At 38.8% G+C, this 26,640-nt stretch overlaps 1 protein-coding gene across 1 annotated transcript; it reads left to right on the plus strand.

Moving 5' to 3' along the window:
• The first annotated feature begins 7,630 nt into the window (after window positions 1-7,630).
• On the plus strand, window positions 7,631-24,925 carry emx3 (empty spiracles homeobox 3). The gene is made up of 3 exons (XM_041989908.1): window positions 7,631-8,454; window positions 20,428-20,612; window positions 24,208-24,925. Exons 1-3 carry the CDS (start codon window positions 8,079-8,081, stop codon window positions 24,373-24,375), a joined length of 729 nt encoding a protein of 242 aa, XP_041845842.1. The 5' UTR covers window positions 7,631-8,078; the 3' UTR covers window positions 24,376-24,925.
• Window positions 24,926-26,640: the final 1,715 nt, after the last annotated feature.

Genomic DNA, 26,640 nt, shown 5'->3' on the forward strand with positions numbered 1-26,640 from the left:
ATGAAGCAGCTCAGACAGATAAAGACTTAAAAACAAATAAATTGCTGATTAAATTGACCTGTGATGAGATTATGTTTTATTGGGAGAAACTTGCTAATATGTTACCATAAAGCACAGCTGTCATGTCAGTAAGCCACTTTGTTTTTTAAATTTTTAGAAGGAAATTCAGGTGAACACAAGACACAGTGTGAAAAGTTTCTGCCACATGATAAAAAAACGCCCTGGAGGCTCTTCTGTTGTGTCTTTGTGGCTAAAGCCAGAACCTTCATCACTGAACATCTCTTCCTGTTGCACTGCAGACATCTGACAAAAACAGCAGAGAAACCCTAATCTGTGCAAACATGACATGTTTGTTGTGGGACAGACAAAAATTTGAGAGATATTTAGAAAGTTGTGGGAAAACTAGGAAAAGCATTTTCACTCCATCCAGGTGAATCTACAGATGTGAGTGTAAATCCACGACTGGTTGCTATTCTTAGATTCTTTGATGGAGATTATATTTATGAAAACATCCTGTTCTACAAAAGTTTGGAACTAAAGACAGGAAATTTGTTGAAAGCCCAGTGTTGCAGTTAAACTTGGATCCATGCGGGAATGTGAGAATAAAGACTCACATGGCTATGGTCCTCTGGTACGTCAGAGATATGCAGCTTTTTATCAGAGACCCTGAAAATTTTGAATTATCTCTCAATTTTTATTCATTGAAATTTTTACTTGAAGTCAAATTTTGTAATGATCAATAATCATTTGATGTAGAATTAGTGGTGTGATACACCCAAGCAGCCGCTAAGTGTCAGCAGAGGGCAGTTTGTCAGATCATTTTCTCCAAGAGCTGCAGACCTGCTTACTTGGTTTGGTAAAAAGCTGCATCCTAGGCCCAACGACGCAACGCAGCAGCTTCTACAGACAGAACAAACGTTTCTGTGAAAAGTCCCAAATCTCAGCTGCTGTATGCAGCCTCACCTTGGCTCTGGTGTCTAAATGTGCTGTTTTTGACTTGCACGTTAGACTTGAGTGTAAAGTCTGCAGCTGTGCATCGTCTCAGCAACCAGAGCATGAAGCCTGCAGCTTCATCTAACAATCCACGCATGGGAAAATTCAAAACTTTGGTACATTTGGTACCAAATGTTACATCTAAAGGATAATTACCTCCACAAAGGATGGATGAGAAACTGCTTGATCTAAATGTGGGCTGAATTAATGCGTTTAAACCCACCGCTATAAAATCCTTCATGCAAATCTGTCCTTAACTTTTTGAGTGAAACAGTAAAACAAACCACATGAACCACATGCTGAAAACAAAAGATTATAGAAGATTATTTAAAAGAGAAGACATTTATCTTCATGTGATTAATTTCTATAGATACAGAAAAAAACTGTTGTTTCCTCTGACAGATTTGTTGTTGGGATGTTTTCATTCTTACATTCAGCGCAATTTCATCAAGTCCGCTCAACCAGTAAAAAATAACACAGCATTTTGTAAATAACAAACACAAAAAACAAACAAACAAACAAACAAACAAACAAACAAACAAGCAAACAAACAAACAAAAGAAAACAAAAACAACAACAAACCCCCCCCCCTCCCCAAAAAACAAAAAAACCCCAAAACAAACATAACACATTTTATTTTCCGGCAAAGTACACGTACATCATCCAGATTTTAATGAGCTATCCTTTTACTAATCAAATGATGAAAAACCTAAAATTACTTGAGAAAAACTGTGATTTCAACAAAATTTTTGCCTAAGTTTATAATTTCCACACACATTTAAATGTATAGGTCACACCTATAAGGGACCTAAAAAAACCAAAAACATTTAATCCCAGGTATCCGGGACTGAAAAATAAAACATTTCACATTATGATCAGAGTAATCTTTCAAGAACTATTACATGTATTAAATGTACATGTGTAATTTTAACTTTACATATGTGTACATTTCCACATTCATCTATAAACCCTGTCCACCTGAACTGACTCGCCTCATAATAAAAACTGAAATGTGAATTTCTTCGTAAGAAAGTTTTTAAAGGTTTAACAAGTTTCCCCCTGCCTTGAAAATCTTTATATTTAAACATAAAAGTGCATCCTCTTTTTGATAAATGAGAAATTACAGTTACTTTCATCAGAAAAATTGCAGTTAATGTTTTCTATTTTTTAGATTTTCTGAGTTCATCCCGCAGGCCAAACTGGACCTTGTGGTGGACTAGTTTTGTTCCCGGGGACTTATGTTTGGTACCCCTAATCTAGATATTTGAATTTGAACAGGTTTCTGTTTAAAAAGCAAATTACAAAATAATCATAATATTTTTTTTCACTCTTTCATCTTAAAAACAAAACAAACAAAAAAAAAAACTAATTACAATAGTAGTAGTAGTAGTAGTAGTAGTAGTAGTAGTAGTATTCCTTTATCTGTTTTTATACTAAATAAATGAGCTCCATCATTTTTTTGCGGTTTGTAGATGCATCCAGGCTCTGCCTCCAGGGGGCGCTGCAGCAGGCACCTCCCCAGACACTTTTGTTTACATTCCCCTGTTGTAGGTGACATCACCCGGGTCTAACAGACTGACAGCTGGGGCTGATTGGTTGGGGGCCCACTTGTAGTTGGTCTCCGGACCCGGGTCTCTTCACACTGAGGCCCCAGAGGCCCCGACACCTCTGACCTGCAGTTTACGGACTGCAAATCTGTGAGAAAGGATCAGTGTGTCAGCAGTTGTTTGACAAGCTAAACCCGACACCTGTAAGGCAGACCCCCCCCACCTTCTCAGCAACCCCCACCCAGCTCAGAGTGTGTTGGATGGGATGTTATGATTCACTGTTGGAATCTGCCTAAGTTCTGGAGACATCAGTCTTCTTTACGGTGATGTCTGCTCTGCAGTTTAGTCTGAAGACTAAGTTAGTTTAAATTATGCAGGAAATTTACATGAGAACTAACTGTGTAATATTGTGTGTGTGTGTGTGTGTGTGTGTGTGTGTGTGTGTATGTGTGTGTGTCTGTTGGCTATGGGTCACAGCTCCTGCTGTCATGTCACAGAGTTCCCATGGTGCTTCACAGCCACCTGGAAACACCTGAAGCCAGGAGGAGGAGGAGGAGTGTGAAGAGGAAAAAGAGGAGAGGACAGACGTGTCAGTCAGGTGAGATAAACAGAAACAAACCAGAGGCATCAAATCTTTATGTTCATTTATACAAATCTGATCCAGTCTAATGCCTCCTCCTCATCTTCATCATCACCAGGCTTCTCTTCATCTGCAGGACTGATGTCGTAAAAGCCTCAGCCTATAGCAGCATGACTAAACGGATGTACGGGTCACCAAGCTAGTCCTGACTATTAGATTTATAGAAATCAGGAAAGTTTGAAGCCTGATCTGAAAGGCAGGGGGCGTGTCTGGGAAACTGGGAACTAGTTCCACAGAAAGGGATCTGATAACTGGAGATTCTGCCTCTCGTTCTACTTTTAGAACCTCCAGGAGCCACCAGTAAACCTGCAGTCTGACAGTGAAGTGCTCTGTTGGAAAATCTTTAAGGTCCCGTGGAGCTTGGTCACTAAGAGCTTTATATGTGAGGAGAAGAATTTTAAATTCTATTCTGGATTTAACAGGGAGCCGATGAAGAAAGATAAAACTAGAGAAAAATGATCTTCATAATTCTCATCAGAACCCTTGCTGCAGCATTTTGGATCATCTGAAGACTTTTCAGAGCAGTTCTGAGACAGACCAGTAATCAGGAATTACAGTCGTCCAATCTGGAAGTACCAAATCCATGGACTAGTTTTCCTGCATCACTCTGAGACAAGATGTTCCTCATTTTGGGAATATTAAAGAAGGTGGTCCTAGAAAACTGATTTATATCAGTCAGAGGACAGATCCTGGTCAATAATAACTCAAAGGTTCCTCACTGTAGTACTGGGAGCCAAGCTAATACCATCCAGAGTAATTACAGAGTCTTCCTGAGGATAACTCCGTCTGGGATCCAGCAGCTGCAGCTCCTCAAAGCATCAAACCTTCTGTCTGAAAAATGAGGTGCCATCCATCTGTATCATAGCAGCCGCTGTTTGGCCCCGGCGCTCGTGCTCCAGTCGTCCCCTCTTTACATTTTCAAGTGACCTTTTCACGTGGATGCAACAGAGGAGAGATTAAAAGTGGAAGAAAGAAATTTGCAGCTATTTCCTGTTAATATATTTCCCTTGTTGGGCTCTAATGAGAGGAGTTGCCCCTTCACTTTCAAGAGGGCTTAGCAGCAGTTAGCTGCGGCTCCAGGCTGCGGGACAATAATCGCACTTTAACTCAGCCTAACAATGACTCACACCACTTAATTCCCCCTTTCAGAGCCCACGATAGAACGCCAGAGGCAAAATTAATAGATGCTAATGGCTGCCTTCAATCAAAGCAGAGCTGGATCCAAATCTGCCAGTAAGGCCTATTAATTAACACAAGGGACAGGAGGGGAGGGCAGGGGAGGGGGGTGTAGGCTGACATACTGAGGCAGGATGGGGAGGAAAAAGGGGCGCTGTGGTTCACACGGACCTCTGCAGGACAGCCCATTGAAGCTGGAGGCAGGGGGCCTTTGTGGGGCATCCCAGGCCACAATTAGAGGCTCCTGAATGGGCTGGCATTTGTCCCACAGGTCCTAAAGCTGCACGGGACGGGTCAGGCTCGGGCTGCACGGGTCAAACCCAGCATCCAAAGCCGGTCGGACCAAGATGAAAAATGTTTGTGCTTCTGCTTTCTGTAGAAATGTTTCTAAAAACTGCAGCTGATAAGTTTCCATGTTAATAAATGGTGAGGTGACTGTGTGCAGTAGCTCCCCCTGGTGTGTGGAGGTCATATAAACAAAACTATGGTCTGTTTCATAAAGATGTTTGATTAAAAAAGTATTTTCTACAGAGCAGAAAGGACAACTAACCCTTTTGTGTCTGTTTCACCACAACATTCATGTTGTTTGCACTAAACAAGAGAGTGATTACTAGAAGAAACATTTACAATAAGCTGAATAAATTTCCCAATTCAGCGTTTCCTCCCTTTTCTTTGTCTCAGCAGAAAACTCAGTTTGCTTGAAACTTGTCCAAACGTCCTAATTCCTCACTGATCATTGAAAACATCATGGTTCCTCCTCAGGTCAACAGTCTGGCTGGCATCTTTCACAGAGCCCATAAAAACCTCATCAGTAATGTCACTCACTACAGTTCAGTAGTTGTTCTTATCCACTCTCGTTACTTCTCACCTTCATTACTATAACTCTCTCCTCGCTGGTTTACCCCACTAGTCAACCCACAAACTTCAGTTAGTTTTACTTCCAGAATCATTTCCAGAGCTTCACTTACTGAACACATCATCCTATCCCTAATAAACGCAGTACTCCTCCATCCTCACATCCCATCCTAGACTTTTCTTTTTATTCGCCTATTCCTAGATAGATAGATAGATAGATAGATAGATAGATAGATAGATAGATAGATAGATAGATAGATAGATAGATAGATAGATAGATAGATGGACGGACGGACGGACGGACGGACGGACGGACGGACGGACGGACGGACGGACAGACAGACAGACAGACAGACAGATAAATAGATAGATAGATAGATAGATAGATAGATAGATAGATAGATAGATAGATAGATAGATAGAAGATAGATAGATAGATAGATAGATAGATAGATAGATAAGTAAATGCCTGTCCTGCTTTTATCTCTACTTTTGTATTTGCAACTTGTTTTTCTAGCGATGATTTTTCCATCTTTATTTGTTGTTTTAATTGTTGTTTCCATTCATGATGTTGTTCTTACACAATTGTTTAAATGCTATATAAATTAGATTTATAAATTACATGGAACTTAAATCTGTGTTTTCTTAAGGTAAATGTATTAAAACACAGATCCAATGTTATATCTGGGGCTGTAGGGGCAAACACAGGACTGTTTGTTTGTGTTTGTAAAAACAATTATGTTCTTTTTAAAGTTCATAGCTTGTGAAATGTCCTTAAAATTTGACGACAGAGTTTTGTTTTTTGAAACAGGAAAAGGCTAAAAGCTGTTATTTAAAGGTTTGACACCCAGGAACACCTGTATTTCACAATAACCCGCATACACACACACACACACACACACAGTCTTATCCTGTCCATCCTATTACAACTTTCCTGGACACGCCTCTGGTCCAGAGATGTCCCAGCATGCATTGGGTTAAAGAGCCAGATCAATGGAAAACCAAATGACAGGAGAGCTGAGAGCTGAGGATGGGAGACGCGTTGATTTTAGTTGCATGTGTTGAGACGAGTAACAACATGATGCACTAATGAGGCGACGTCTCACCGCGATCAGCTGACCTCTGACCTGCAGGATCAGCTGATGATCCATCACTCACCCCCTGTCCCCATGTTAGATAGAGACAAGAACCAAGTCTAAACCTAAAACATAAAGATTAACGTGTAATCACAGTTAAATGAGTTAAATGTGTTAATAACTGCATCCTGTGATACATAAATTCATGATTAATATAAATATTTACCAACAAGATGGTTGACTTGATTCCTCAACCTCACCGATTCACTGGCAAAGATCTGAAGCTGCCAAAAAGGTGAGCTGGTTTTTTATTTCCAGCTAATTTCCCCCCCCAACTGATTAAAACATGGACTTGTGTCAGCTGTTAGTGACAATAAATGAAATTTTACAAGAAACTGAAATAACAGCGAGTTGAATCAGAGAAACATCAGACAAGATAAACAAAAATCAAACAAACTCAAAATCATCTGGTAGATGTAAAACAATCCAGAAAAAAAGACCTGAAACCACAAAAACTCACAGACAGCAGACATGCAACAGGACCTCCAAACAAGAACAAACATAAAATAAATAAATACACCGAAACAAGAGATGAAAGCAAAATAATCAGACAAAAAACAACAGACCAGAGAAAAGAAACACAAAATATAATAGAATAAAACAACAATAGCTACATAAATAAAATAAAAATAACATAAAAACCACACAAACATTTTAAGGATAAAATTGAAAAAACAGAAAAATAGCTGCTGCTTCAAATCCCAGTAAAATTACTTAAAAGAGTTTTTAAGAAAAATCTGAGGAACACAAAACAATCAGACATACAATAAACAACATAGGAAAAAATGACTTCACTTAAATGTAATTCAGAAAAAACCAGATTTAAATTTGTACAATTTATATTAAAACAAAAGAAAAACTCAAAATTACAAAGAAAACCACAATAATTAGATTTTCGTTATTTTAACCTTTTAAACATTTTCAGATAAAATATAAAGTAGTAAAAAGAAATTGAAAAAATGAGAAAAGAAAGATGACACCGAAAAGAAACTATAAAAATAAAAATAAGAAACTAAAAGCAGAGAGAAACTCACAGTTTGGAGATAAATTTCAGATTTTCTTTTTTTTCCATGATTTTCTGCTCTGGTTTAATTTAAATTAACATTAGTAATCTTTGTTTTGTTTCATCTTCATCATCTTCATCATCTACATCATCATCACACTCAGTCATCATCATCCTCATTGTTGACATCCTTCCTCCTCTTACCTCGTCCTCCTCCTTTTCCTTCTCCATAAACAAAATGGCTGTTGGAACAGCTCTGTTTGCGCATGCGTAGCACACCTCTGGCAAGGAGGGCAGGGCAGGTATCTGCGCTCGTGCAGCCTGTTGACTGACAGACACGCCCGGCACTGCTCAGAGTCCAGCATGCGGCGATTGGAGGCGCGAGGAGACACCGTCTGATCAGAGCCTGCAACCCCGTCGTCTTCTGCTCGAACCCGGCTGCCGCTCGGAGGATCCCCGCGGCGCCGCGAGCGCAGGAAGTTTTTGGGTATTCTTTTTTATCCCCTACTGGAGCCAGAGACGCCGCCCTGGACTCAGGTGAGAGGAAAGCAGCGACTTCCAGGTTCTGAAAGTCAGGATTTACGCGCGGCTTTTACGCACGGACGGACGGACTCTGGTGGAGAGTTATGGGGGCACTGGGAATCTGATCTCTTTTAGTCCAACAAACTGGACTAAGTGGAACGAATTTTTCCTCAGCTTCGCAATTTTCCTCATCCTCTCAGCTCACGATGTTCCAGCACAGCATCAACAAAAAATGTTTCACCATCGAAGCTCTGGTCGGGAAGGATGCGGGCAGCCGGAGCAACGGCTCTGGGGACGAGCCCATCCGGCCAACCGCGCTACGGTTCCCGGACTCCCTACACCCGTCCTCTGCCGCCGGAGTCTTTGGATCCTGCTTCCAGGGCAGTAGCGGGAGGACTTTGTTCTCTGCCGGGCCGGACATGGTGCTGCATGAGCCCGGGACGCACGTGCAGGGCCCCGGCGGGCTGCCGTTGCACCCGCTGCAAATCCCCCCGCAGAGTTTCTTCAGCCCGCAGCACCGGGAGGCCCTCAGCTTCTACCCGTGGGTCCTGCGGAACCGTTTCCTGGGACACCGCTTCCAAGGTAAGCCGGCAGGAGGGCGACGGGATCCAAGCTGGTTCCGGTTTCAGATTCGGTCCATTCAAGCATTGTGCCTCATTTTAACGCTCTCTTCCCCCAGGGTGACTGTTCTATAATTTCTCTGCTCTAGTCTGTGTGTTGGTGTGCGCGTGCGTATTGCTACAATATCAGATCAGGAATCAGAAAAAGCAGAAAGAATTCTGCAATTCTCAATTTTTACTTTAATTCTCCCCCCCCCCCTAGATGTTAAGTTATTCATCTGAACTCCTTTGAGTTTCACTTTAAGTTATTTTAACTGGGTCTGGGTCGATCAGATTTACTCATTTGATGATTTTAAATACAAACAATCACATTTTTTATTTTAAAATCAGCTGTAGTTCTTTAATGTTATTTTCAGGTCTACAACACAAAAACCCTCCATGTTACAGAAGGAGATTTTTTTTTTCATTAATGAAACTTTATTTTTGTTCTTGGGGCAGCAGGAACAACCTCAGCTGGATTTAGTTTCTTTGATCGGGTCATTTTGTTGCAGAAAGTTCAGACTTTTTTCTCTGGATCAGAACCTTGGCCGCTGCTTTCTGTTTAGATCAGATATTTCTATTCGGATCATCGAGAAGCCTCAGAAACAAACATCTGAGGTGGAATGTGCTGAAGCTCTGCGTGGATTTAAGGTGGAACTGACTGGTCTGTTTTCAGAGTTTACGAGATTTTTTTTACATTTGATGTGAAACGTGCGTTCTGGTGCCCCCCCCCCCCCCCCCCCCCCCCCCCCCAAAAAAAAGAAAGAAAGAAAGAAAGAAAAAAAAATATCGACAAATAAAATTTATTCTGAGAGTTTGTGCGTCAGAGTGATTTTAACGATTTAACCAAATAATGACATTTTCATTGATGGCTGTGGTCAGCTGAGGTTGGACTGATGGCGCGTGCAGCTGATCAGATTTATTGATTTGATCAAAAAGTGCCGCAGCGGCCTGAAGCTGGAGGTTCGGCCTGTTTGTGGATCAGCTGCAGAAAAAAAATTAAATATAGCTAAACCGTTTATTATTATTATTATTATTATTAATAATAATAATAATAACAATAATAATTATTATTATTATCCTTCAATGAAATAGAAAATATTAACTTAATAATAAAGAAGAAAAAGAGATAGTACTTCAGTGAGCCAGTTGCATAAAAATAACTTGAAGAATTTAAGCTTTTAAGTTGCTTTTAATAAAAAAGTAAGTTTTCCTATGCTTGCAGAAAATATAAAATAAAAACACTCAAAAGACATAATTTCTCTGAATCATATTTAAGTAATTATGTTAATTACAAATAGTCCAAAATAATGTTGTGTACTGTCCTTAACAATTTTTAACAAAGTAAATTAATTAATCAAATGCAGTTTAAATATGCTGAACACGGGGGTTTGCACCTCAGCTAAATTAATTAATGAGTTCAGTGTTTTATTACAAAAATAATTTATAAAATATTCCTAAATGAAGTATCCCTTTTAAAACACACACAAACTAAAAATACAAAAACCAAACAAACAAACAAAACAGACTTAACTTAATTGTTTGGGAAAAAAATAACAATTTTTTCTCATAATCTAAAGTCATAAAAAATTAATTAAAATGTTTACATTTGAACCATAATTCACAGAAATTCAATTAATTAAAAGTATACAATGAAAAAAATAGTTTTGAAATGTGAGTTCACACAAATAAAGATGTAAAAAGAAAAGAAAAGAAAAGAAAAGAATAAAAAGCCACTGATGGTTTCTGGATTCTTGTTTCTGAAGTATCTGAGCTTTGTTTAGAGTCACGTGACAGACAAAGCCTTTCAGCTTCCTCAGGGTCGCGTGCAGCTGTGCGCGCGCAGACTGATGTGTCCGCAGGTGCAACTCCGTCAGGTGTTCCTGCAGCTTCCGCCACATTTTAAACTAATGTTCAGAAAGTTTGAACAAAGTTTGGAGGACGCAGCATGCGCTGTGTGAGAATGAATGAATGAATGAATGAAGTTTATTCAATTTCTCATATAATCACATTTAATCAGGACATTCAGACATTTTCTTTGTTTATTTCTGAACTTCCACAGAATGAGTCGCTGCTCATCTTTTATTTTTATTATATATTTTTATTTTTCACTCTGAAAAACTTCAGTGCGAACTTGTTTTATGGTTTTAAAACAATAAAAACACGACTTTCTTTAAAAAAAAATATTGCCAGTAATTACACGGTTTATTAAACGAAAAACAGAAATACAGTTAATAATAAGTAAACAGAGTTTAAAGGCGGTACGAACGAACGAGAACTTAAATCCTTTTGCCCTTCATCAAAATTTTATCCAAAGAATCAACTTTGATCCTTGAAGGCAGCAGCTGATGATCAGAAAACAGAGGGGGAGTAAAATCCCCCAGAATCCTCTCTGCCTCCTGCATGGCCTTCACTTCATAAATCACAACCAGATCATTTAAACCAGCTGTTTACAATCTGACCCAACTCGTTTCTCCTCTGCAGACTGAGGGAGTTTCTGTATCAAACTATTTGTAATAAATGAGTATTAATATTTATCTGGCTGGCCGCGGATAGAAATCACTGATTATTTCTGAGACACGATGACTGAAAAGAAAGTTTGCATCATTCTGTGAAGTCAGACGTTGATCAGAGCGACGGTTAATGAGTCATCTGCAAACTTATGTCTTCATCCTGATGATGACTCTGACGTTCGTCTGTTTAAAGAACTAATAAGATCATTTAATGTTTCATAAACTAAACGATTCGTCACGAACAGTGAAAGATTTACGTTTCAGTGAGTGTACTGCATGCCAGATATTTTTCTATTTGTTCTTTTAACTTACTAAAATCAGACTTTTAGAGACGTCACCTTCAGCTCGGCTGCATTTATTTGCAGTTTCAGTTTTATATTTAAAAAATATTCAAAAGCACAAAAAATAGCCTACAGGTTTGTTTCTGTACGAATGTTAATATTTTTCATTGGTTCATTTGTGAAAGTGAAAATAAGTCATCGGCAGCTTGGGGACGTCCAATAGTTGATTTATTCAGATTATCATTTCTTTTGTGTTTTTCTTCACCAAACGTTAAAATTTCAGACCGAAAACGGTTTGAAAACGTCACAAACACACGATGCTGCGTTCGGGTGTGAGGACTATTTTCAGAGGCGGATTGAGAATTTTTGAGATGAGGTGAGTGTGTTTGTATGTTTTGGCTGCAGATTTGAGGTGTTTCTGAGCAGCAGCAGAGTCAAACTGCAGTGTTACCTGTCACTGATCCCACCCAGGTGATCCCAGTCACCTCCTCCTCCTCCTCAGTCTGCTGCACCTCCTCACACACACGCACGCACGCATTTTTCCTCATTACGAGGCAGCAGCTGACAGCCTCTCCGCTCTCTCAGCTCCATGTTGTCCGTGTGGAACAACCGGAACGGATCAACATTTCCTCTGCTGAAGTTTCTGCTTCGTAACAGAAATATTTGTATAAATTTTGAAGCAGAATTTCACCTGCAGACTTTTTCATACTTTTACTTCAGTTTATGTTTCATCAGATCATAAGATGACTGGTCATATGTTTAATACAGTTATAGAGTTTATAACCAGGACGGACACAGGCAGCTTCTTTTAATTAGAAATTAAATCTGGATTAGTTATTTAACAATAACCTCGTTTTACTTTAAAAAATAACTGCTAAAAGTAGGCTCGATAGTTGAAATCCTTTATATCAATCTGGAAAATCTTCACTTCCTCCTCCTGAGTCAGTGACTCAATTAGAAGAAGCATTCCTTTAAAGGGTTCCCAAGATATTTTCCAGGGTGTTTTCCAGGGTGTTTTCCAGGATGCTTTACCGGGGTGTTTATCAAAGATTTTATCGTCTTAACTGACTCTCTGTTCTCAGGGCAGTCCGAGCTCCAGCTGCAGTTTGAACACCTGAACACACCATCCTGCTCCGACTTCCTGTTAGATTTATTTTAAAATCTTTCTGCTCGCATTAAATACACCAGACCAGAGGCGGTCCTGGCTAGTTTTGCGCCCTGGGCGAACCACCCATCGGCGCCCCCCACACCCGACCAACCACAACTAACCAACCCCATCAACAGCCCGACCCATCCCCATCCGACCTACCGAAAATTATTATAATTTATTTATTATTAAATATGAAAGTTAACAAGAATAGATAAAACAATAAGACAGATAAATTAAATAAAGTTTGTAAACACCAATGCACAAATTATTCACCACACAAATGCAAATTAATAAAATATAATAAATACAAAAATAGTAATAATAATTAACATAATCTGAATTCAGAGCTCAGACTGTAGCAGATTTTTGCACTTGGGTCTTTCACCCTGTTTACACCTGGCACACACACACACACACACACACACCTGATAAGTCGTGCAAAGATGTGGCTGCAGAGGGAGGTGGCTCTTCATTTTGGCCAGTGGGAGCTGCTCCAAAATATTTCAGAAGTGCCCCTGAATTTACAATAAAGACACATTATGTAAGTTAGATCACACTTAACATGCATCAGTTACCCAATTAAAATAAACCATAATAATGCACAAATTATTATCATTCGTTAACATCTTATTAACTAAGCAGAACACACTACAAATTATTTAAAAAAAAGCTATATTACATAAAGCTTACAAAATGTAATGTCAGTGTATATTGACATTAATGTTATATAAGTTATTTAAGTTAGCAAAGACCCACGTATAGCATTAAAAATTCAGTCAGGACGTACTGTTGTTTACCAACTGACCAGACTAACAGTAAACATGTGAACTTGCACTTGTTGTGTTGCAAACACAAACTAGCCTATTGGTGAAATTAACTGCATGACTTCATGCCTCAAATTTTAATAGTTGCTTAAGTAAAGTTAAAAACCAAATACAGTCTCTTCTGTGGCTAAGTAACAACATATCAGCATGAGGATAAATAGTGTAAAGGCTGCTGTTTCATTACATGCACAGTTAACGTCACTCATACTGTAGAGACCTGCATACCTTTATCTTTTGAGAGTTTCTCTTTTTCTTCTTTTCTTCTTTTTCTGGGCACCTGATGGTTTCTTTGGTCTTTTGTCCGTGATACACCCTTGACTCGACTTAACATCATCACATTTTCCGTCCGTCAAACACACAGAGTCAAGATGGACGTCACGTGATGTGAACAAATTCATGTTGATGCAGGCAGATTCCTTCTTTCTTTCTTTCTTTCTTTCTTTTTACATTTTCACGTAACCCAATAAATTTAATAATACATATGTGTTAATTTTTTGAATGAAATACAATTTATTTAGAAGCAGCAGTTTGTGTTGTGTGTGGCCTGGGATCAGGCCGCTCCTTGCTTTTCCTCTGAGACTCAACCTGCTCACAACCTCTGCAGCTGCGAGATTACTTTAGTTGTAATTTGAATCTGTGGAAATAAAATGAAACAGAAATAAAACTGTAGCTTCAAATCATCCTAAAATCCTCCTGACAATCTTTTCTGATCGGAAAAACTGACAAATGCAAGCAGCTTAAAAATGAATAAAACAGGACCCTGGGGGTGGTGATACGGCGACACAGACCCCCCCCCATCCATCAATAAAAAACAAGTAACTCTTTAGTTTCATACATGTAACCTAGACAAACATGAACAGGGTGTAAATCTCAAAATTAGCTCTACTCGATCGTGAATTGACAAACCCTGCAGCTGTAACAGTAACCTGTCCGTCACCGCAGACCAGTTTTCTATAAATGACCGAAAGGCAGCAATAACAATAAAAAAAGAAAGAAAAAAAAAAAGAGAGAAATTAGTTCAGCTTTTACAGACTTCTTTTGTTTCAGCGGAGTCGCTCTAAATACTTTTAAAGTTAAGATCTCAGATAAGATGTTGACGTTAATAAAACCGATAAAGAAAGCTGGATCCATTTTAAGCCAAAATACGAGTCAGAAATTCCAGAAATTCCTACAATGACGGCAGACGAGCTTGTTCAGCTGTGCGCGTCCCCGCGATTGACAGAACTTCTCCTGTAACATCGGACCAGGAGAAAAAAATCTGTTTCCCACTGGAGCGAGTGTTTCCATCTTCAACCCCCTGGAAGAGTTAAAAAAAAACAAAAACAACAAAAAAAAAAAAAACAAAAAACAAAAGTGACGTTGTTTGTTTTTGTCACTCTGTCCGCTGCCGGAAGTTAGATCACCTGTGTGCGCGTGTACATGTCTTTGTGTGGCATCAGGGAACTCCCCTGTTGATAAAAACAAAAAGAAAGCTGAGACATGTGAGATTATTACAGAAGAACATGAGGTAATGTGTTGAGGTGAATCACGCAGACAGCAGGAAATTTAGTTAAAAAATAGAAAATAAATAAATAAATAAAGTTTTTCTTGCTTAGTTTTTTTTCCTTCTTGTTTCTCTCTGTTACATTTTAATGAATCAAATTGAGTTATTTGGGAAAACAGTGTCTAAAATTCATATCATGTCTCCTTGATGATCTTTTCCTTCAAAGCACCTCATGTAAGGGAAGTTCACGCTCTGGTCTTCGTCCATGCGGACCTCATATCACCAACAGTCCACCTTTCACATGCTCTAGACATAATAATACAGTTTACCTGTTAGAATGATGATTGATGAAGAAGAAGGATTTATAATTGATGATGTTAGTGTCATGTGACTGCTGCTGGGTAACTTTCATGTCTTCACTTTTCGAGTCAGAGCAACATCTGTTTCCATTGAATCTGCTCATTTTCATCATGCCCGAGTTTAAAACCAACCATGGAAGCTGCAGTGTAACAAAGAGGTCGGTGGTCTGACATTATTTTAGCAAACACCACACAATTCCTGCTGCATTCAAGTTCATTTGTTCATCTCAGCAATGAGTTCATGTCACCTCTCATAAATTACACAGATTTGATCACATCAAGTTTCTTCATCAGCATCTGGACTGACAGACTCAGATTTATGGAGGTCAGTTAACTTCTACAAACACATTAGTTCAGATCAGGGGCGGAGCTAGAGAGGTGTCCAGGGTGGTACTGGCCACCTCTGAATTCTGACACCCGAGGTGCCACCTCAGGTGACTGACAGGTCGCTGGCAGAGGAAGACAGAAACATCTCTCCAGACCTGTATGGATCACAGGTATCACTACACCAGTTTGAAGTAAATTTAAGTAGTTTCTTCATTATTTATCCTTTCAAAATATTGACATGTAGCTGCACATTTCTAGAAGAAATTTTGTCCCTGTGTAAATACAACTACTGATGTTATGTAAGGCTATTACATGTTAGCATGAAGCTACGTAGCAGTGCTAATCTAGTTATATGCTAACACTACATTAGTTTTAAAATGTGTTATATTTAATTTTCAGTGAGTGTATTTAGGGACAACATATCAACTCAGTTAATCAAGCCTTTCACAAGGGAGCTGAAAATAAACTATAAAAAAAGCAAAAGTGTACCTCAGTATCCAAGTTACTTAGCAAGGCAAGGCAGTTTATTTGTACAGCACATTTCATGTACAGGACAATTCAAAGTGCTTTAAATAAAACAAGAGCATTACAGATATTAAGAAATAATAAAAGGCAGCAACACATAGAAATCACAATAAAATCATAAATTACATAAAAATGATTAAAAGCAAGATAAGTTAAAAAGTTACCGTGCAGAATTCATGGATAGGCGCATGATAAAAGAAATGTTTTTAACCTGGATTTAAAAGTGTCTACATCTGGTGAAAGTTTAATCTCTGGCAGTTTGTTCCACTTCGGACTTTGGTCTGGACTAGTTGACCAGAGTCTAGCACTGACTAAGCTAGTGCTACATGATCCAGTTTCATTTGAACAGGAGGCTAGCAAGGCTGCTAGTTGATTAGTTACAGTATGAAAATGTGAGAAATATATCCTGTAACTAGTCTGATTTTGTAGAAAAAGATATAGAGTGAAGAGAAAAGAATTTCTGACTTTTCTGTAAAGAGAAGGATACAGATCAGGTTGAGACAGACCCCAGCACCAGTACCAGCAGCCTGGAGTTAGCCACACTCTTAACCAGAGGAGAAGTTATTCCTCCCCTGCCATCAAGCTACTGCACCCAAAACAACCAACTTATCTTTTATGTTAGCTCGAAATCAACTTTTAAGATTGTTTTTGTTGCTCAAACATTTGTTGTCGTCAGGAGCTGGAAGCAACTATGATTTTCTGCTTTCTGGAGCTTTGAGCTCATTCATTTCTGCAGAGATGATAAAACTGCACAAGAATTTATCGGGACTTCATTATTGATGATCAACACTGGTGTTTCTTTTTGAGACTTTTACTATTTTCTGATTTTTAGGGTAAAAAAAAAACCAGAAAATAAATTAGATAAATAATGAACATATTAGAGTTGTGGGAGAAAAGTCTACATGAGTTAATCTAAATAAGAAAAATGTGAAAAACATCTTTTTAAAAATTAATAACAAGTCAACAAACACATGAGGAGTAAATAATTTATCAGTTAATTAATAAATTGTTAAATTAATCAGCAGATGTGACTGAGAGAAAAAAAACCCTCAAATTTTTGTTTTGTGGTTTTATAAAAATAATTAATTCAGTTGCTCAGCTGAGTAAAATGTACCAACATGTAATTAATCTAAAGTAAACAAAAATAAAAATGAATATTTTCCTTGATTTAATGAATTGTCATTCAATCATATATATATATATATCAATTTAAATAATAAAGTCTCTTTAGATTGCATTTTTTGATGTTGGGAGCATTCGCCTGAGAAAACTGTTAAAGCTCAAACGCTCGCATACTGTTTTTGACAAATTTATAATAAAAACTAGAAGCACTCAGAGAGCAGACCTCCTCCAAGCCATTGTAATTCATTTCTTTTGCCAATGATCATGGACATTATTTTTGAGTTAGAGCTCTAATGGCAAAATTATCCCATCTCTCCATAGTATAGAATCCTTTAAATAACTGGATCCAGGCGGTGACCTGGATCACTCCTCTGATCGCTCGTTCCTTTATCCATTTATGAGATTTTCCTGAAAATTTGATCAAATCCGTCCAGAACGTTTTGAGCTACGTTGCTAACAGACAGATGGACGGAGGTGAAAACTGATGACTTGATTAAATCATCGTCATCACTGCTGACCTGGAATCATAAGCATTTCCTCCTCATGCTTCACATCAGAACTACTTTTAGATGTTCCTTGAGAGGATTTTGTTGTGAACTGGCAATATACAAATAAAGTTAAATTTAACTGAAATTTTAACCCTTCAACGTCCAAACTGAGAAACATTTTTCTTTTAGTTCCTTAAAAGTTAAAAAAGTAATGACATAAAATAAAGTCATGTTTTGCTTTCGGCCTACAGGATGAAGGGGAAGGATCAGCCTGGTTTTTACCTGCACGAATTTGTACTAACGATTAAAATGTGCCTCTCAAACGGCTTCAAGGGGCATCAAAGGGTTAATTCTCCTTGTTTTTGTTTACTGTTTGCATTTATTGACTTCATGTTGGTTGTTCTGTCTGCCATAAAACAGATATTTGCCTTTGGAGATAAATCCTGGAAAAAGTCAAATTTAAACCCTCAAAATTTCAGATTGTTTCCAGGTCAGTGAGAAAGCTGTAAAAACAAAACAACAACAACAAAATAATTTGCTCTCAAGCTTTAAACAAACAGTTTGCAGCTTTTTCTTAACTCCCAAAAGTAGTTTTGGAAAGAAAATTTTTTTCCCAAAAGTGGATTTTATTCAGTTAATCGGATAAAAATTCTACAAAAACAAAAACATTTTTCACTTGAATGTTAAATTTGGAAAAAAAGTTTTGTATTTTTTTAATGTTTATGCCTCAAAGTTTGTTTTTAGCTTAGCAGAAGCATTTTCTCCTGAAACGACGACTGAACTTGGAAAACCGGTGTTTTCTGCAGCATCTCTGACCTTCATCTTCATCGCTGTTCCATTAAAGCATCATTTGATGCTCAACAGAGATATTTGCAAACCATGACGGCCATTTATTTGCATGTGAATAAGACTTTAGAGATGCTAACACAGGATAAAAGGCGTGAGAACACGTCACCATCATTGTCCTTCTCGCCTCCTCGAAGCCGCCAGAGAGCCCGCTCTTTTGCGTGTCGCGCGTCAGCGGCTTCTTTCAGCTGGTTAAAAAGAAGCCAAGCACAGATTTGTTTTTATGTAAAATGTATAGAAAGATTTACGTGCAATTTTAATAAACGGTCAGAAAAATAAAGCAGAAGCTGCGAGTCGGTTTGGACGGACATCACAAATAGAAACGGTTTCAGCGACGCGCTCGCTCGCGTTTCTTTAACCGCTTCGTCTCATAAACAAATCAGCTTCGTGTTTTCCAGCCTGCGTTCGTCAGCTCGCTTTAACACCTCAGTAAAATCAGACAAACCAGATGAAAATAAAACTTTCAGCTCAAATGAATCAGAGGAGCGTCCTTTATGGAAATATAGTCGGTTAACTCCAGAGTTTTAGCTGCTTTTCCACCAGTGTGATTTAATATGACACGTCTTTCCATTTCTGCTCTGTTGGATTAACCAGAGTAAATATTATTTTTGTTTAAAACTGTCAAACTGTCTATTTAGGAACTTAAACTTTAGGTTTCTTACATTTTTGTGTTAATAACTGATTATTTGTCTTATTTTTGCAGCAGATATTTAGAACATGGTGGCTTGAGGGGAGCATGGCCAAACAGTTGCCCCCTAAATATAGACAATCAGATTCTAACAAATGTTCAGTGTAAACTGACTTTTACATGGGTAAACCTCTGCCATGTAATTTACTTCTGTATGTTGTCCCATATCAACTCTACCATGATCATGATGCGGCCTTCATACAGCGTCCACACGCCCTCGTGTGTACAGACTGTTTACGTTGTATAAAGAGGACGTAAAAAGTCATTAAATCATCAGATGATGAAGAAACTCTGATAAAACAAGTTTGACTCAAGCTTTTCTTGTTATTAATAACTTATAAGTGTTTATGCAGCAGTGATTAAACTAATAGTTTTTACATTAATAGCCACTTTATCTGTGATATTTAGCTAATTACCTTTTCAACGGTCTGATTTACAAACCCTTTTCCTGGTTAGTGCACCTGCCTGGCCCCCTCATCACAAATTTTCTAGACCCACCCCTGATATTTTAAAGGAATCTGACATTTAAGCTTCGATAAGCTGATAAATTAAAGCTGAACCACTTTGGTTCTTCCTTAAACATGAATTCAGTCCTCTGAGTTCAAAATATAATCTGACTAAAGACAAGAAAAAAAATGTTTGCTTTTCTTTTTCTGTTTAATAATAATAATAATAAAAAATTGTTTTTGTAATGATTAAAGAAACCTCACAGCTTGTGAAGTAAACAGCAGCTGAAAAGCTGAGTATTTATAGATGAGGACTGGAAGATGGTGCCTGTGTGAATCATTACTGTTGTCCTGCTGCAGCGGTGAACAGAGTGACTCCAGTCTGTGGTTTGACTGAAGATTCAGATGCAAATGTCAAACAGACGAGTTATTTGTTCAGATTAGCAGAACAAACACACACACTGCTGTTAAAACATGGCATGTTGGGAACAGTGCAGATTTATGATCTCAGAACACACTCACCAGTCTGTAGAAGGAGAAATCATAAACTTCTCTTTCATTTCACTGAGTCACAACCAGACCTGGACCCCAGCACTCTGTAGCTTGTCACCCCGAGTTTTGTCTGTCAGGCTGCATCCAGTCTGACTGTCAGGCTGTAGATGGAGCTGTTCTAAACTCAGGGATGAAGAGAACAACATGACAAGTCTTCAGCTAAATTCTGAAAGAAACTGTTTTTGAATTTTTAAAGTTTCGCTTTTAATTTAATTTTAAAACTGCAGCGTCAGTAATAATCCAGGTGACTCAGCTTCTCTAAACTTCGTCCTACAGAAAAGAAACAAAATCCATCAGAAATGTGACTTTCCTCAGTGTCTGAACAGTAAACAGTTTGTGTTTTTTGTCTCAGGAGAGGACACCAGTCCAGAGAACCTGCTTCTTCATGGTCCATTTTCCAGGAAACCCAAACGGATCCGAACAGCTTTCTCACCGTCTCAGCTGCTTCGTCTGGAACGAGCCTTCGAGAAAAACCACTACGTAGTCGGAGCCGAGAGGAAGCAGCTGGCCAGTGGGCTGTGCCTAACCGAGACACAGGTAGGCATGATGGGAAACTGAGGAGGAAGAGGAGGGCATGATGGGAAACTCAGGAGGAAGAGGAGGGTAGGAGGGGAAGCTGAGGAGGAAGAAGAGGGTAGGAGGGGAAACTCAGGAGGAAGAGGAGGGTAGGAGGGGAAGCTGAGGAGGAAGAGAAGGGTAGGAGGGGAAACTCAGGAGGAAGAAGAGGGTAGGAGGGGAAGCTGAGGAGGAAGAAGAGGGTAGGAGGGGAAGCTGAGGAGGAAGAAGAGGCTAGGAGGGGAAACTCAGGAGGAAGAAGAGGGTAGGAGGGGAAACTCAGGAGGAAGAAGAGGGTAGGAGGGGAAACTCAGGAGGAAGAAGAGGGCAGGAGGGAAAGCTCGTCAGAGAGCAGTTTGCAACGCTAATTTGAAGTTCACGTAAAATAACAGAACAAATTTGAAATGAATGAATGAATGAATGAATAAACGAACGAACGAATGAACGAACGAACGAACGAACGAATGAATGAATGATACAGCCAGCATATAAAGCTCTCTCAGTAGGAAATTTACTTGAATTAAGACTTCATATTTCATTGTGTCAAAATTAAACAAAGCAGGTGGGATTTGAACCTGGGCCTCGTGTCGCTGCCTTGCTCGTCTTAGTTTTCACTGGGATAAAACTGATCTGACGTCAGTTTCAGTGGCTGCTCGGAGGAGTGAGTCCATACTTAGTCAATACCGCTGCCTCCTCCTCTCAGGAGCAACCGTGGGTGTTTGTCATCAGGTCGCCGCGGTGATACGAGTCCTGACGCCAGTGAAACGATGTGAATCATACCTCAGGAGCTCTTTCGCAACAGCAGACAGGAAGACAGAACTGAGGCTCCATCAGTCAGCAGATTAATCATCATAAATCAGAGTTTTGTGCAACCAGAGCAGCTTTACAGGCTGTAATGATCCAGAGATCCACGTTCCTGCAGGACATCTCCGGGCTGCGCTCCAACACAGATCTCCACCTCCTCCTGCAGGAACAGGAAAGATGCCTCATTTTTTATTTTAGCTCACCTGGTTTTAAATCCATCCATTTATTTGCCTCAGCTTTTTTAGGTTTTTTCCCTTTTAACAAGCGTGTTACAACTTTTTGTCCTTTTAAAACTTCTGTAGAGTCAGAAAACTCAAGTCCAAAGTCCAGAGTTATTTCCCAGCAGAAGCGGCTGAACTCCAGCTCAGACATTTCTTCTCTACATTCATGAAATCATCAAAAAGACACGTAAACATTGTTTAATGTTGAGGTCTTCATGTTGAGACCAAACATTTTGGTCTAAACACACAGACATCCAGAATAACAGCTCATTTTTTTAGGCATGCTTATACAGCTCTGTTCACAGCAGCTGGTTTGGTGGATGCAGAGATCCTCTCCTCTTAGTTGAGAACGATGGTAAAACTTACTGTGATCATTCTCATATAGGACCCTGTGTTTTAAAATCTGTGGAATAAGGTGTAAAACGTGGAATATGGTGGAATTTGTCCACCTGTAGGCATGATCTCCACCAGTTTTAGGGCTGGGATGTACTTGGTGTTAGCAATGTGAATCATGGCTGCCGCGCGTTCCCAGCATACGTTTGGTACGCAAGGAGCATCTGCTCGCACTGACACGAGGTGGTCCAGGTTTTTACAAAACTCACCAGTCGTTGCAGATATAAATAATTTTCCACTGATGTTTACAGATTTAGCTTTGATGGAAGCGGTTTAAACTTGTGGGTATTTACTGATGCTGCAATTGATAAAAAAAAGAGATTTTTCACTTTTTGACAGCTTAGGAATAAAAGCCAGATTTCCTTTCAGGCGTCAGTAAGTTTATCAGCCCTGACTTCCATTTCTGAGCCACTGCACAGAAACTCTGCAACTCATCAACATAATAACTACATTACATGATTATTGATCTAATATAACACCAAACAACGTGCCAGTAAAACATGATAATCTGATTATTATTATTTAATTCTGATTTAACCACAAATGATAAAATGTTTTGATTTTATTGTCATTTTACATTTGTACTAGTGCACATAAGAAACATAAATGAGTCATTGCATAAATAAATATAATATAATATTAAAACACTACTAAATAAAAACAATATAGAGATATATATTATAGAGAGATTTACTATAAAATAATTTTAAATATCCTGAAAAACAATCTTGTTCTAATAAAAATCCAGTGAAAATGTAAAAGTTTAGTGGACATGAGATGGATTAGATGACTTGTCATTTTTTAGTTTTCTGCTTAATTACAGGTATGTAAAACGTCAATAATGTTTTAGTTCTAGAGTCTGGAAATAGTTTCCCATCTAAGAACTCCACTCGACACTTTTGGGGCCATTAATCTTTCTTTTCACTTTACTGAACATTAAAAGAGCTTAACGTGGTCGGTAGTTTTAAAGAAGTTTTGAGCTGATGTCATCGACTCATCTTCCCTCCTGCTCCGTCACCTCGGGCCTGTGGTGGAAGCGACTCCAGGCCTTATCGTGTTTATCTGGATCTCATCATTTAGATTTAGAGTCTCTGACAGATTGAGCAATGTGAGCTCAAAGCCAACACGGCGAGTTGAAACAGCTCAGAGTGTCACAGTCATGTTTTACCAGCGCGCGGGTATTAAATCACCAACACATTTATTCCTATCGCTGACAGGTTGTGGTGAAGCTGCTCTCCAACCAGCTCCTTGTTGTACTGTTTGTTTTAAGTTAAATAAGCTTCTGTTCTTCAGATATGTTCACTTCATTGTTCAGATTGAAATCAGTTGATCTATGATTATATTCACAAACAGCTTTCCTCTTTCCGTAGGAGGAAAACTTCCCAAACGAAAGGTTGTTTCTTCTCTGAAAGAAAAAAAAGTGTAAATAAAAGTGGATTTTCTTTTATCACTGAAGTTAAAAAGGCCTGTTTGTACGTTCAGGATTCAGTTTCCCAACTCCAGCTTACAGACTTCCTGATTCATCTTTGATATTCAGTCTTTGCACCAAACGATTTGCAGAGGAATATGTTTTCTTTGATTAGCTAACACAGCATAGCTCAGCATGACGCGCAGTGTGTCCATAAAACATGCTACACAATATTTGTCATAAATGTTTCCTGTGCTCAAAATTAAAAGTGTTTCTTCTTCTTTGTGTCTTTTGCTGGTCACACGTAATGTATACTACTCATCACCCCCCCCCCCCCCCCCCCCTTGGTTTTCAGTGGTACTGCTTTGTTTGCTGCATCAAGCTGCACATCTGCAAGGACCCCGAAAACAGACCAAGTCTTTAGCATAGCGTAGAGTAAAAATTTCTCTTTAAGTAAGCCTTAACTCATACATATGAAACAGCTTTCATTTCTAAGTGTGTACTTCTTATAGATGTACCCCATGCAGAGCATGTAATTCAATGGTGGTGCTAAATTTATTCAAGTTGTTCCTAGTTTGGTGAGGTCAGAAGGAAAAATATCAAGCTTGCAAGGACTGCTGTATGATCAGTTTAACTCCAGATGTAAGATTTTAGAAAACTTGTTATTGGCAATAATTTTGTGGTGAAAAAGGTTTTTCTTGTGTAGGAAGTTTCCAGGTTTTCTGACCTGCCTGAATGTCCGTGTGTGCAGGTGAAGGTGTGGTTTCAGAACCGCCGGACGAAGCACAAGCGGCAGAAGTTGGAGGAAGAGTCTCCAGAAGCTCAGCAGAAGAGGAAGGGCAGCCAACACGTCAGCCGCTGGAGGGTGGCGACACAACAGGTCGGCGGCGAGGACGTGGACGTCATTAGTGATGACTAGACTGAAGCCATGCACAGCTGTCACACACACACACACACACACACACACACACACACACAAGTAAACACACCACATGAAGTCAGGACAGTCGAGAGTCAAAGGTTTGACTCGGGTTCCTGTAGATTATAAGTTTCTGAAGCCGCTGATCAGAGACTGAATCACTGAACACACCTGATATGGCACTTTAGAACAAACCAGGGCCAGAACCGGGCCAGTCGTTATGCCAGAGGGAACATGAACGCCTCTCAGCAGCAGGACGGAGCTCAACTTCACCTGCTCCAAAACCTTATTTATCTTCATCTAAGCCAGTGGTTCCCTTCATGCAAACACTGAAAAGCCATAGACCCCCTGCCCCACCTCATGCTGAAACCATACTTGGTTTTACCCTTTTAAAAGTGAGATTCTCACCATAAATAGTGTATTCTGGCTGAGTCCATATCCTTCCATAACACCAAAGTTAAATTAGCAACATATACAGTAGCCTTACGTTTATTTCTTAAAATATGGACAATGTGTGGACATTAATTACAACGAATGTTCAAAGCCTCTGGGACCCCAGTTTGGGAACCACTGATCTAAAAATTGAAACAAACATTTATAGTTGGGTTACATCAACCAGCAGGTTAAACTTGAAATCTACAATATTCATGTTAAACTCACTGAATCTCTATGTTTCTACTCAACTTTATTAATTTTTTACACCAACCTGATGAAAACAGGCAGAGTAGCAGGATTAATTTCTACATCAAGTTGTTGAAAACAAAGAAGACAGAGCAGTAGGCTAAATGTAAAATAAACCCAAACTTTAAATTTAGATTTGGCTATTCTCATAAATCCCAAATGATTTATTCAAGGAGTGTTGGAAAACTGAAAATCTGATAGATTTTTCCGTGTTTAGTGTTTCTGATATTGTAAAATAAGTCAGATTTGTCTAATTAAAAATTTTTTTATAGTCTTCAGAGGATATTGGGGTTCAGAGGGTTAAATTACTGTATAATAAAGACACTTAGATTTAAAATAATGGTTAATAAAGCTAGGAATTAAGGTCTGAATTTCAAATAAAAATTGTATCCAGGACAGTTATTTATGCTCCGATTTCTTTAATTTGCTTTACATTACAAACAAAATATGTGACAGATTCTAGTTTAGTCTCAAAATGTGACATTAAACTGGTTTCTTTCACTTTAATTAACAACAACAGTAAATGTTATGAAAACCAGCCGAGGCAATCAGGTCAACACCTCTGTCACTTTCTCACAGCTTTATATGACGATAAATCCCAACCTGCAAAGGCATCTGGAGATAAAATACATGTTTTTTTTTTTTTTTATAAAACTGATAAAAATGCTGCTTCAGTTTTTGCTGAAAATCAATCCCAAATTTTTAAATTGGAAACATTTAAAGTTCTTTTAAATATTCGTCGGGAATTGTTTGAGCTGCAATATTCAGTCAGTTTTAAACATTTGAAAAGACAAACACACACACAGACGCTGACGGCTTTCCTAACCCCGGACTGATGGATGGATGAGAAACAACCTCCTCATTACAGACAATGACAAAAAAAAGAGAAAAGGGATGATTGTTTTTTTTAAGAGGATTTGATGCTTCAAACAACTGCTGACTGAACACCCGACAACTCTGGTATGAAACGAAGGCAGCATCTTAAACCAGGCTGGAGGTTTCTGACGGACACGATGGGCCGAACGACCCAGCAGAAAACCAGCCTCCTTCAGCAAAGAGACAAATGACGCTTCTGGTTGTGAGTCTTCTTCAAAACGTGATCGCACATCTAAGTTTCTTTATCAAGAAGCCTCTAAATGTGACATTCTGACAGAGTGAGACTACAGAGGAGTTTTCCAGAAAAACCAACATCAGGTGGTCTTCCTGAAGTTACTTCCAGAATCCTAAAAGAAACATGTCGTGATCAGTCTGATGAAAAGCAAGATTTTTGATCCATTTCTCAGGTAGTAAAACTGCTCTTGATTTAAGGATTGTGGAAACTTCAGATTCAGACTCAGATGTGTTTCCATGCAGGTTTCGGACGGATGAAAAACAAATCTTTAAAATGTCTCTTCATAGAAAATGTCCCTCAAGCTTCGTTGTCTGGTGTGGTCAGGAGGCAGCGCTAAAAGCTTCATTCCACATAAAAACCAGTTGGGTTTCCATTAAAGTTTTTATAGAACACATTCTGACCTTTTTTTCCCATAGCTTCACAGTTTTTTGAGTCCAACGTTTGTGATATGCTTTGGCTCAAATACAGAAGAA

The sequence above is a fragment of the Melanotaenia boesemani genome, chromosome 7 (genome assembly GCF_017639745.1).
Source record: "Melanotaenia boesemani isolate fMelBoe1 chromosome 7, fMelBoe1.pri, whole genome shotgun sequence".
In the NCBI taxonomy this organism is placed as follows: Eukaryota; Metazoa; Chordata; class Actinopteri; order Atheriniformes; family Melanotaeniidae; genus Melanotaenia; species Melanotaenia boesemani.

Excerpts from the sequence above, each read along its gene's own strand:
- emx3 (XM_041989908.1), top strand. The coding sequence starts at position 8,079 with ATGTTCCAGCACAGCATCAACAAAAAATGTTTCACCATCGAAGCTCTG. Across the intron at positions 8,455-20,427 it reads CCTGGGACACCGCTTCCAAG|GAGAGGACACCAGTCCAGAG; the intron begins GTAAGCCGGCAG and ends TTTTTGTCTCAG. Across the intron at positions 20,613-24,207 it reads TGTGCCTAACCGAGACACAG|GTGAAGGTGTGGTTTCAGAA; the intron begins GTAGGCATGATG and ends CCGTGTGTGCAG.